The sequence below is a fragment of the Eublepharis macularius genome, chromosome 4, assembly GCF_028583425.1.
Source record: "Eublepharis macularius isolate TG4126 chromosome 4, MPM_Emac_v1.0, whole genome shotgun sequence".
In the NCBI taxonomy this organism is placed as follows: Eukaryota; Metazoa; Chordata; class Lepidosauria; order Squamata; family Eublepharidae; genus Eublepharis; species Eublepharis macularius.
In genome coordinates, this window is record NC_072793.1 from 42,313,591 (window position 1) to 42,326,563 (window position 12,973).

Sequence of the window (12,973 nt, forward strand, 5' to 3'; positions counted from 1 at the left end):
TTTGTGTTTTATGCCATGAATTTAAAATGGAGTATAAATTTTTAGCTTCAGGTGTAAGGTAGGTTCTCAAACAATTAATCTATGAAGGGTCACACTGCTGGGGCAAATAAAAGACCATGTCCAGTGTGTTTACATCTTTTGCTCTTTGTAAGATTATTGTGAATCCTTTGTCTTATTTTTAATAGAGCTTCAGTTTCAAATCATGTACTTTACTGATTAAGACAAAGGCTGTCTCCAGAAAGAAGCTTGCAAAAGGTGAACATCAAATGTGCATAATGTTAAGATTTTCAAATATTGGCACTATCTGTTGTTGGCCAAGATTTTTTGGCCAAGATTGAAGCCTTCGTCCTAGCTGATTTCTTCCTTTGAATACCCAGCATTGTGACTCTGCTCAGGTTTGCTTGATTGCTTGTTTGCATTCCTGTCCCACTTTCCTGCCAAAATGTGGACCACAGGTAGAATCATTGCTCATGGTTAAAGATTCCCAAGATAATTTACCAGGTGGTAAAATTTGCACTCTACCTCCATGTTGGTTCCTGAAAAAAAAGTTGTATTAATAAATATCAAATATATTTCAGAGGTATGACAAATCCACTAACTTGCACATGGTGCCATTCAAGGGCTCCATTCTCTTATTTGTAGTACAGAAAATGCATTTCACTTTGATGTTCCATCAAGTAAAAAGCCTAAATACTTCATTCTTACTACTCTTTTAGTTTTGTTTGAAAGTATTTCACACATTGCTGTTGAAGGACAACTTGTGGATTGGTGATGGGTTGTTTCTAGTGCAATCTTTAATACTTTTACAGTGCAATCCTATGCGTGCTTTCTGAGAAGTAAGTCCGACTATATTCAATAGGCCTTACTTAGTCCCATATAAGTGTTCATGGGATTGCAGTCATAGTCATTTGAATTCTTTGGCTATGTTGTTAAACACTCCCACGCTATACATTTTTTGTTGTTGTTCCCGGTCAACTTTGTGGCTTCTTGGTGAGAATTTTTTTTAATGAAAATGGAATGGCTCTGGTGCACTTAAACAATAAATTGGTGATCTCTGTGCTTCCTAGTACATAATTGTCAAAGCTCTGATGTTTTGCCTGGTATGTTGCTTTAATCCTGCTGCTTCCATACATGCCAACAGCTTTGCCCACAGATGGCTACTTTCACCATTTGTCTCAAAACATTTGTTGCACCTCTCTTGAACTGCCTGTTTTTGTAGAATGTTAATTTAGTGTTTTTTTCACCTATAGTGGACCGTATTGTGGGTCTAGATCAAGTCACTGGGATGACAGAGACTGCCTTTGGCTCAACTTACAAGACCAAGAAGGGCATGTTCCGTACTGTGGGGCAGCTTTACAAAGAGTCCCTTACCAAGCTGATGGCCACACTTAGAAATACTAACCCAAATTTTGTTCGTTGCATCATTCCAAACCATGAGAAGAGGGTAAGTTTGTCATAAGGACTGTGCTGTCTGTTTTGTAATACGGAAGGTGCATTTCATGTTATTTAGTCAAGTAAAGAAAACTGACAGTAATGTATTTGGTGGTTATAACTTTGGTTTCATGATGTACACAAGTATTCATAGTAATTTCATCCTCGTGAATAGTTAATGTGTTTTTAACCAAGTAAGGTTAAAAGCAAAAGGCTGATAAAACTAATTGCCAAAATTATCCTTTAACAGAGCTTTTGGTCTCTCGTTAGGCTGGGAAGCTGGATCCACACTTAGTTCTAGATCAGCTTCGCTGCAATGGTGTCCTGGAAGGAATAAGGATTTGTCGGCAAGGATTTCCAAACAGAATAGTGTTCCAAGAATTTAGACAGAGGTACTGGACCTGTTTGTTTTTTTTCCAAATATGTGTTGAGAAAACTGCCTTTGCATATGATTGATACCCTTTCATCATTTCAGTTTTCTTACACTTATGAGAGAGACCTCAACCTTCATTTGTTCAAAATGTATTCCATGAAAACTGGTGTCTCTTTCTCTTTGTTGGTGGCTTAACTATTGGCCTTCTGATTGACTTGTAGATATGAGATCCTGACTCCTAATGCAATCCCTAAAGGTTTTATGGATGGAAAGCAGGCATGTGAGCGAATGGTAGGCAATTCAGTAACTTTCTAATGTTCCTAAAAACTGCTTTCTTCATATTCAGTATATAACAAAATGGATTTGACACTCCACAGATCAGAGCATTGGAGCTGGACCCAAACTTGTACAGAATTGGACAGAGCAAGATTTTTTTCCGAGCTGGTGTTCTGGCACACCTAGAGGAAGAAAGGGATCTAAAGATCACAGACATCATTATCTTCTTCCAGGCAGTATGCAGGGGTTACCTTGCCAGAAAGTAAGTAAATATGATAGTCTTAACAAAAGTGTACATGTAATCTTTAAAAGCAAGATTAATTGGAAACCTGTAAAAGATTTAGCTTAATTGAAAGTGCTGTATTTACAGTAAGATGCATGATCCTTCAGATTTATTGGTCGCTTAGTTAATATGAAGCTTTTGTGATTTTTGTAATCTTTTCTGAATTTCTTCTTATATTTGGTAAGGTCACTTCCTGAAATTAATTCTTCATTGCCATAACAGAAGCAAAAATGATTATCACTCAGTTAAATATATTTTGATAAATGTTATTAAAATGCAAATGTTTTAGCAATTTGACACAGAAATACTCTTGGCTGTTTGTGTTCAGGGCCTTTGCTAAGAAACAGCAGCAACTGAGTGCGCTGAAAGTCCTGCAGAGAAATTGTGCCGCCTATCTGAAGTTAAGGCACTGGCAGTGGTGGAGGGTGTTTACAAAGGTAGGTAGTTTTTTTCTGATGCAGTGTTCTGAACAGCTAGAAAGCGATTTGCCTTGTTGCCCTCATTTTCTGTGTCCTACTTTGCAGGTGAAGCCTCTGCTTCAGGTTACTCGCCAGGAGGAAGAACTTCAGGCAAAGGATGAGGAGCTGCTAAAGGTGAAGGAGAAACAGATAAAAGTGGAAGCAGAACTTGAAGAGATGGAAAGGAAACATCAGCAGGTTTGTATGCAGGATCTAACTGTGCAGACAGCTTACCAACGCGAGTTTTTATTTTTATAAAACTCATTTTCTGCCTGTCTTCTAGTAGGTTCAAGGTGATAGAAATGTGATTTGTTCATTTTTAGCTCTGGCACAAAAACAAAATGGAACACTTCTGAGTTAGCATTGATGTGGCGTTCTCTTGTATCGAAATAATTTAAGACACTTCTTAACTTACTGAAGAAAGATCTGGGATTAGACTGTGCTTAGAGAGCAGATGTAAGAGCAATGAAAAAAGCCCTGGATTCAGGGAAGCTTATGTTACTGTGCCTTGCTGATCAGCCCTAAGAAGACAGAGAAACTAGACCTTAAATACTACCAGTGATTGAGTGTAAAACTCCAATGGATTGCTGCAAAAATGCATCTTCATTTCTAAAAATATGTGCATTTGTCTTCTTTTATACTTAGGGGTATTATTTCCTCTCCCTTTTGCGTATGACTATTGACTTCAAGAACAGCTGGAGGATAATGTAATGGAAAAGGACTGGAAGAGGGAGCTGGAATAGGTGGTGGCTGTGTTGGTCCCAGCGTGTGTTCCCTCTCCTCCAGGACTACCTCTTCTCTTTCCTGCCACCAGAGACAGAAGAGTAATTGAAACACAAAACTGTAGCAAAACTTCTCCCCCAGCAATCTGGCTGAAAGTCTTCATGGCTTCTAGCTGTGGAAAGTGTTCATTTGTTAGCATCATTTTGAGGTGGAGATGAGCTTTATCAAATTTTCCTGTATCTGGGAAAGAGTAAGTTCTCAAAGATTATCACGTCGGCTTATGAACTCATATTTTACAATGTTGATAGGCTTTTATCTCATATTTTCAGCTTTCGGAAGAAAAGAACATTCTTACAGAGCAATTACAAGCAGAGACAGAACTCTTTGCTGAAGCTGAGGAGATGAGAGCCCGCTTAGCTGCCAAGAAGCAAGAGTTAGAAGAAATTTTGCATGATTTAGAATCCAGGGTGGAGGAGGAAGAAGAAAGGAATCAGGTGCTACAGAATGAGAAGAAGAAAATGCAGGCTCACATACAGGTATTTCTGGATGCCCTGGCAATAGGATAATCGGATAATATGCCTAAATATTAGGCGATAGCCTCTTTATAGTAAGATTTTGGAATGGATTATAACTGTGCAAGTAATAATATAGTTGAGTCTTTTTCTGTCTCAGGACCTAGAAGAGCAGCTTGATGAGGAAGAAGGTGCTCGACAAAAGCTGCAGCTTGAAAAAGTAACAGCTGAAGCCAAGATAAAGAAGATGGAAGAAGAAATTCTACTCTTAGAGGACCAAAATTCTAAATTTCTTAAGGTGAGAGACCAAATTGCACTTTATATGTTGATTAAAGTCTAAATAGACACTCATATGAAGGCATTATTACTATATATATATATATATTAGGTGGGCATGCTTTAGCTCTCCAGCTCTCCCTCTATTTGCCTGTAGCCTAATGACTTATCAGCATCTGCTGACTCTTGGTTTGTGGATTCAGATCCACCCCCCCACACACACACCAAGGCTGAGAACAATCCCATGTCAAGTCCCATGATACTGCCGTGTGGTGATCATAAGTCATGTTGAGAAAGTAGACTTGCTGTTCAATCCTTTACAGAACAGCTATGGTTTTATACAGATGTGGTCTCCTTCAAATAGGGCAAAGGGCTCACTCACCACTGTACAGAATGTCTCAATTGAACATCAAGTGAATGTATGACCTCAGAAATACGGTGTGTTTGAAATGCCTCAAGATACGTAACTGGTCATTCGATTTGGGGATTTCAAGATGTCTGTCTTCACTATGTAATTTAATGTACTGCTGACATCGATTCTGTAGCACCAGAAATAAAGCTTCTCCTGGAAGTTAGACTTCCTTGTAAAATGCTGTATGTTAGATCAGTGCAGCCTGGCCTTCACTTTGCCCTCTGTTTTAAATAATGGTTGTTTCCGGACAGATTTTTAAGTAGCTGAAAGTACTTGCCGCCTGCTAACTGTGCAACAGCTAGCCCTGGCTAGCTGCTCTAAAATGGGGAATAAAACACTGAGAAACTTTGGAAAATGTTGTTTTATCACAATTCATCATTAATAAAGTTCTGTCTGAAATGACATCTGTAGACTCCTCATCTAATGCCCTGGATCACTTTTAAACTAATTTCTCTTACTCAAATAGGAGAAGAAATTAATGGAGGATAGAATTGCAGAGTGTACGTCACAGCTGGCTGAAGAAGAGGAAAAGGCCAAAAACTTAGCGAAACTCAAGAACAAGCAGGAAATGATGATCACAGATCTAGAAGGTTAGCCATTTCAAAAATTTGCCATATGATGGGAGTGGTCATAAAGGTCAAAAGTACACTCATGTTCTGTTAATTCAAAATAAGCATGTGTTTACTACCTATATGTATTATTTTCTGGGGGCAAGAATACTTTAATACTCAACTACTGTAAACATAGCAGGGTAAAATAAATGTCTGGATGTGCATCTGTTCTGTATTTAAACTTTCTTGGTCTTTTCTTAATAGCACATCAGTAACATTCTGGTTGTGTATCCAAATAAGTGGCTGTTCAGAAAAGAAATTGCATATCTAAGTCTAGATTGATATGCTTTTTATTCATACAAAAATTGTCCAGAAACTACCATCTTGATATGGTATAATATTGCTATATTGGCCCCAGCAAATGAGAAGGCGCAATAAGTATTGTTGGTAAACTTGCACCATCAGCTTCTGTAGAAAACTAGATTGGGTTACCAAACCCACTGGCACTTAAGTGGGTTGTTTATGGGACCTGGCACCAGAAATGTGTCACGCCTCCTTCCATGTGCGCTGCTGTTTGTAAGACTTGGCTGCCACTGTCTTATTCCCACACAGGAACTAGAGTGTTATCGACCTGTCTGGTTGGTGCACGGATGCCTGGTCTGCACTTGCAGGAGAGTAAGGTGACAGAATGGGCTGTGCCACTTCCGAGTGCTGCAGAGAGATTGTTTTTTAAATGTTCCTTCATATCAATGTTCACAACAACTAGGAAACTAGCAAAATAAGCAAAGGGCTAGAGTAGAACCTTTCTCTCTGGTATGCTTTTGTTGTGTGTATGTGGGGGGGAGGGATTTTCAAATGGGGAAAAATTAAAAACACGACTTTCCCACCTGCTGTCTGAAGTGGCACAGCCCGTTTTGACAACTCTGAATTCTGTTACTTCATTCTGTAGCATGTGTAGGCCAGGGCTCAGTCTCATTTTTTCTCCTCTTCCAAGTTAGTTCCCTCCCGAAATCTTACTAGCTTCTATGTTTTTCAAAAAATTGCATTCCTGTGCATGATCCTGTTAGACTAAGAATATTCAGATGGGGTACCAAACAAGTGCTAACTCGTTTCTGAACGGCGTTGTCTGATTTATACCCTGTGTTATGCTTCTAACAATATCTTGTCTGCTCTTGGCACACCCACTGATGGATCATGTTTTGAGAATAAATACCATGAAATGTTTGCAGTGTTATACTTGCCATATCAACTGTATATGTAACTCTCTTTTTAGACTTAGACACACAGTTATTTATGGCGGTAAAAGACATGATGTATTGTAGAATTCTGGCTTTGCCATTAGATTCCTAATTTAACACATTTATGAATCTTTGTGTCCTAATTTGGAAATTGTTTCTTGCTTGGAATACTGTGGCCAACTGACATTCTTATGGAAGGATTGGGGTATTTCAGTTCCTGCCAGATGGACTGAAATGGAATAATTACTGTGAACCGGCATGAGCCATATTAAAGTTTGTGGTGAAAGGCCTTCCGTTGAACTTAACGAGCTTTACATTTGGTAGCTAAATCACAGAAAGCATTAATGTTACCACGTGCCTGTCTGTCAGAAGACTACATTAGCAACTTAATATAGGGAAGAACGGGGTCTATTCATGTCACTTTTTTTCCTTCGAAGCAGCAAGAAGGAGGCCATGGGCTGGATCTTTTGAACCATCAGCAGAAGGCACAGATGGTCGCCAATCTTCCTGACTTTTCCCTCCCCACAGCAGCCCTTTTCAACCCTGCAAATGTTTATTCCTGAGATCATGAGATCTGTGTGGACTGATAGCCATGCAGGTTGGGAGGCTGCAGTGGGCAGAAGAGCAAAAAAGGTCCCTCCTGCCTCTTTCATGAACTGAGCTCCATTGATGGAAGAGGAAGAAGGGTGTGTTACTCCATGTGGGTCCTGCGACCTCAGAAATAAATTTTCCCGCAGCAGTCCTTTCACACCAGGACAATCTGCAGTCCTTGTGCAAATCCTTGCTTTGGATCCAGTCCTGTGATCTAGGAGGCAGATATTAACTTCTTGAAAGAGTAACTTCCCCAAGTTTCATTTCCCGCCACAGCTAGGGAAATATTCTTTCCTATGAGCTCCTTTGTTGAATACCAGAAACTTAGCTTAACAGACACACAGCCTTTCCCCGTCTTTACCAGCATTAGTGACTGTGAAAAAAAATGAGCATGCAAGTTAACCCTCTTATTCTTCGGCTTCTTCATGGGCTATTATAGCCCTAGCCAGTAATATTTTCCTATGATCTGCATTTATTTTCTCAACTTCCTCTCTCCCCTCCACTGAACTCTATAGATAAGAAGTATGCTATGGATAACAAGGTGGGTTTTTTTTTAACTCTAAAGTACAAGTGAGTGCTCCATAGTTAAGTAATGTTTCTTACCTGATGAATCTTGGATCGTCTTCGTCCTTCTGTGCAGCCCCACATTGGGACTGCGCAGGCGCAGGCCAGCCGCGGAAAAGATTTTTCTAGCTCTAAGAGATGTGAGGGGGACGTTCGGATCCACCGCGCATGCGCGCCGGTGTTCCCGCCAATTTTGAATGCATATATATCCGAACGTCCCCGGCATTCCCTCAGTTCCTTTTTCGCCGCCGTCGAAAAGGTTCTTATTGTCTAGCGTTCGTTTCAAGCGTCTCTTCGGAGTTTTGGATCGTTTCTTCTGCTGGTCGGTATTTTCCCCTTGTCATCTGTCGGGAGATACCGTTCATTATGTCGCAGACATCTTTGTTTAAAAAGTGTCATAAATGCGGCACTAAGATGACCCATTCGGACGGCCATGAGCTCTGCCTCATCTGCCTGGGCGAGGGGCATGTTGTCGAGCGCTGCTCCATTTGTATGTCCTTCACTCCGAAGGCAAGGAGTGATCGGAAGGCCAGGCTCCGTGCCTTCTTGTGGGATGCCAACCTTCTCCCCCCCAAGCCGTCAGGCTCTTCGGGAGATAGGCCGCGCTCCGCCGCTCCGTCACCGGCGCCGTCTCGTAAGTCGCCAGAGCCGCACCCCTCGGAACCGACGGGGCAACCCGTTCCGGAGGCCCGTCCTGATTCCGGTTCCGGGGATCGTCCTTCGAGCCGGAAGGCCAAGAAGCGTTCCGCGCCCAAGCCGAAGTCCTCCTCCAAGACTTCGGTTCGGGAGGCTGTTTCGGAGCCCCCGTCCAAGAAGGCCAGGGCGAAGTCGAGGGCCAAGGACCGTGCATTGTCCCCAGCTCCGACTGTGCTGCCTGGTTCTCCGGCCGAACCAGTCCTGATACCCGACGATGTGGTGAGTCTCCACACCCCGTCGCCTCCTTGCACGCCTCCTCCGTCGGTTCCCGAGGAATTTGTGCCGTTTCCGCCTTTCCCGGATCCGTTCCAATCTTTTGAGCGCTCCCTGCCGTCCGCCCCGGCGCCTTCAGAGGCCTCCGTTCCACTGCCGTCTACCTCGTCGGTTCCGATGCCTCTTCGCTGGCCTGCCCCGGTGCCTGCTCCTCTGCCCCCTTGCCAGCCGGTCGCGGGGGTTGGGAACATGACCTCCTGGCAGGACTTTGTGGCGTGGTTCCAGCAGTCGCTGCCCTTCCTGCAACATCCGTCGGTTCCGATGGTCTCCGTTCCGGCTCAGCCAGTCGGGCTCCCAGCACCCGCTCCTCCACCTCCGGGCTTACCTCTGCGACCGCCGGTTCCTGCAACTTATCCGTCGGCCCCGACCGCTCACCGGTCTTCGGTTCCGACGCAAACCTCGCCGGAGTTTTCGGATTCCGAGGATGATGAAGGTCTGGCGTCACCGTCGGAGTGCTCTTCAGACGCGGCCTCGGATCCTTCCCCGGATGACACCGTGGGTGGGCCCCGCTCATCGTCCCCGAATGACGATTACAGGCTATTCTCCGAGCAAATGGTGCGGATGGCCGCCGCGCTGGAGATAGACGTCTCCTCCACGACCTCCAAGCCCAAGAGTAAGCTGCTGGAGGCGCTGTATTCCGGGTCCCCCGCGTCGGTGGCGTTTCCCCCTGTGGAGGATTTTGTTGATAACGCTCTCGCGCTCTGGCAGGCGCCGGCGTCCCTGTCCGCGACGGCAAAGAAGGTGGAACGGTACTACCGTTTAAAGCAAGATGATTGCCCGTACCTCTTCAATCACCCGAAACCCTCGTCGATCGTGGCTGAGGAGGGTCAGGCTCGGTTCCGTTCCGGTTCCTCGTCGGCCCCGGCGGACCGGGAAGGCAGGAAGCTGGATGGCGTGGGCAGGAAACTCTACTCATCCGCGTCCCTGGGATTCCGTATTGCCAACTTCCAGGCCATAATGGGATCCTATAATCTATTCCTGTGGAAGAGGCTGTCTTCTTACCTCTCCGACCTCCCGGAGGATCGCCGCCACCTGGTTAAGGCCCTCCAAGCTGAGGCCGTGAAGCTGTCAAAACAGCAAATGACAGCTGGCAAGGACGCCGCCGACTCTGCAGCGCGAGCGATGGCAACTTCGGTGGTCCTGCGTCGGCACGCCTGGCTCCGGTCCACGGCCCTGCCTCCAGAGAAGAAGGCGAAGGTGGAGGACTTCCCGTTCGAGGGGCCCCAGCTCTTCTCGGAGAAGACGGATGAGTCCCTCTCCCTGATGAAGAAGAATCAGCAGACGGCCAAGTCCCTCGGGGTCGCCCCCTCAGCCCAGTCGTCGGGTCCGAGGTATCGCTATGGTCGGTTCCGATCCTACCAGACCCCTTACCAGCCTTACCAGCAGCGTCAAGGGCGCTTCTTCTCGGGCCAGTCCTACGGTCACCGATCCTACTCTGCCCAGCAGCGTCACCCTTCCAGGCGCTCCGGCCGGTCCAAGGGCAGGCAACAGCCCTCTTCACCCAAGCCTTCGACCTCGGCGCAGAAGCCCTCGGTCTTCTGACTACGCCTGAACGCTCCCCCGTTGGCCTCCGAGGGTGCTTCCTCTGCTGCCCAGTTTCTGGACAGGCTTCGACCTTTTTTGCCCTGTTGGCAACGTGTTACTTCTGACACTTGGGTCCTGTCCATTGTGGCCCGTGGTTACAAGTTAATGTTTACGGATGCACCCCCTCTCTCTCTCCCTCCCCGTTGTTCTCCATGTTGTGATGTTGTGTTACACAATAATGTTATGGAGTTGGTTACCAAAGGTGCTGTCCGGGTGGTCAATGTCTCTACTTCCCCATGGGGATTTTACTCCAGATACTTCCTTGTGGATAAAAAGGGTGGAGGTTCCCGGCCCATCTTAGACCTTCGAGGCCTCAATGGTTATTTGAAGGCTGAGAAGTTTCGCATGCTGACCCTGGCGCGAGTCATGGAACTCCTGGAAGTGGGCGTCTGGCTGGCCATTCTAGACCTGAAGGATGCCTACTTCCACATTTCTATATTTGAGGGCCACAGGAAATACCTGCGGTTTGTGTATGGGAATTCTGTGTATGAATATACAGTGTTGCCCTTCGGGCTAGCCTCTGCACCCAGAGTCTTCACAAAGTGCATGGCCACCGTAGTGGCATACCTGCGGTCCCAGGGTTGCTTTATCTACCCGTACTTGGATGACTGGCTCCTGGTGGGACCCTCGCCTGACTCTCTCCAGGCCCATATTGCCCTCACTTTGTCCGTGCTGGCTAGGCTGGGCTTGGTGGTTAATGGGGATAAGTCTATCCTGACCCCAGGCATGGCCATTAGGTTTATTGGGGTCCATTTCAATTCCCTGCTGGGTAGAGCCTACCTGCCCCCTGACCGGTTGGCCAGGCTTTCCGCTTTGGCCCGGCATTTTATGCATTGCCGGTATCAGACTGCCCTTTTGGTTCAGACTCTGTTGGGCCTTATGGCCTCCACCACAGGGGTGGTTTTCTTTGCGCGCCTGCGTATGAGGCCTCTGCAAAACTGGTTTGTCCGGAGGTACAACCCCCTCACCATGGGTCAGCACCAGAGGTTTTCCATCCCCAGGGTGGTGCTGCGCTCTCTGGCCTGGTGGACTGTCCCTGGGAACCTGTCTGAAGGTTGTCCTTTCGGCCCCTTCCTAGCCGAGGTCACGGTTTATACCGATGCCTCCAACTTGGGATGGGGGGGGCGCTGTGGACAGCTTTCGGCTCAGGGCATCTGGTCCCCATCTGAGGCATCCATGCATATCAACCTTCTTGAGCTTAGGGCGATCCGTTACTCCCTCGCTTCTTTTGCAGATGCCATTCGGAACAGGAGGGTTCAGGTCCTGTCGGACAATACCACGGCCTGCTACTACCTCAACAAGCAGGGAGGGACGGTCTCGCTCAAGCTCTGCAAGGAGGCAACAACTCTATGGAATTGGGCCATGGTCAACAACGTCCTTCCCAGAGCCGTGCACATTGCCGGGGATCTCAACACCTCGGCGGATGCGCTGAGCAGGGTGTTTCTGCCTCAGCACGAGTGGTCCCTAAACAGGGTTTACCTCGACCAGGTTTTCCGCACATGGGGCACGCCATTGGTCGACCTCTTCGCCACTGCCCGCAACAAACAGGCCCCGCTGTTCTGCTCCCGGGCCGGCATTGGCCGCCACTCCCTAGGGGATGCCTTCCAAATACCTTGGTCCCCAGGGCTCTTTTATGCCTTCCCGCCCTTTCCGCTTCTGTACAAGGTTCTTTCCAGGATCAGGGCCTACCGAACCCGCTGTATCCTCGTTGCCCCTCGGTGGCCTCGCCAGGATTGGTTCCCCCTTTTGCTCTCCCTGTCCCAGGGGCGATGCCTCCCCCTGCCTCACGCCCCGGACCTCTTAACCAGGGACGGGGTGTGGCATCACGATGTGGCTGTACTGAATCTGGCTGCCTGGCTACTGGGCAACCGGGAATGAACCTCTCTTCTGGGGTGCTTGGGGTGATCTTGAATGCCCGGAAACCGTCCACCAGGTTGTCCTACCAGAGGAAGTGGTCACGTTTTTCCCGGTGGTTGGCCCCAAAGGGGGTTTCTCCCTTTAGTTGCCCGCTCCCTGTCATCCTGGACTACCTCCTGGATCTCTGCTCCCAGGGCCTTGCGTTTTCCAGTATTAAGGTCCACATGGCTGCAATCTCTGCCTTCCATGAGCAGATTGATGGGAAGACAGTTTTTACTCACTGGCTTTCCAAGCAGTTTCTGAAGGGCCTGTTCAAGACCTTCCCTCCTAGGGCCCATCCCATTCCACAGTGGAGTCTCTCCCTGGTTCTCTCCCAGCTGATGCTCCAGCCCTTTGAGCCTCTATCTTCTTGTCCCCTGCCTTTGCTCACTCAGAAGGTGGCTTTCCTGGTGGCAATCACGTCCTCTAGGCGTGTTGGGGAGCTGTCTGCCCTGCGGTGTGACCCTCCCTTCCTGCAGTTTTTCCCTGGTACTGTCATGCTCCACACTAGCATGGAGTTTCTGCCCAAGGTGGTCTCAAGGTTTCACCTACAGCAAAAGGTGTTCCTCCCTTCCTTTTTTCCAACACCTTCATCCCCAGGGGAACGAGCACTACACACATTGGATGTAAAGCGTGCTTTATTGTTTTATTTGCACCGCACCAAATGTTTCAGGAAATCTCCTGCCCTGTTTGTGTGTTACTCTGGCCCTCGCAAGGGCTCACCTGCTTCTGCCCAGTCCATCTCTCGCTGGATTGTGTCTACGATTAAACTTTGCTATCAGCATGCTGGAGTCCAGTGTCCCTTGTTGGTTACCGCTCATTCCACTCGAGCGCAA

The 12,973-nt window shown here is 47.0% G+C and overlaps 1 protein-coding gene across 2 annotated transcripts in view; it reads left to right on the forward strand.

The window, feature by feature from the left end:
• Positions 1-12,973, forward strand: part of MYH10 (myosin heavy chain 10) — a 97,341-nt gene that overhangs the window by 65,298 nt on the left and 19,070 nt on the right. For both annotated transcript variants that reach the window (XM_054977430.1, XM_054977429.1), the window contains 9 exons: positions 1,251-1,444; positions 1,702-1,823; positions 2,026-2,095; positions 2,182-2,342; positions 2,692-2,800; positions 2,888-3,019; positions 3,874-4,080; positions 4,217-4,354; positions 5,211-5,334. In XM_054977430.1, coding sequence (XP_054833405.1) covers positions 1,251-1,444; positions 1,702-1,823; positions 2,026-2,095; positions 2,182-2,342; positions 2,692-2,800; positions 2,888-3,019; positions 3,874-4,080; positions 4,217-4,354; positions 5,211-5,334 — 1,257 coding nt within the window. The remainder of the gene's footprint in view (positions 1-1,250; positions 1,445-1,701; positions 1,824-2,025; positions 2,096-2,181; positions 2,343-2,691; positions 2,801-2,887; positions 3,020-3,873; positions 4,081-4,216; positions 4,355-5,210; positions 5,335-12,973) is intronic.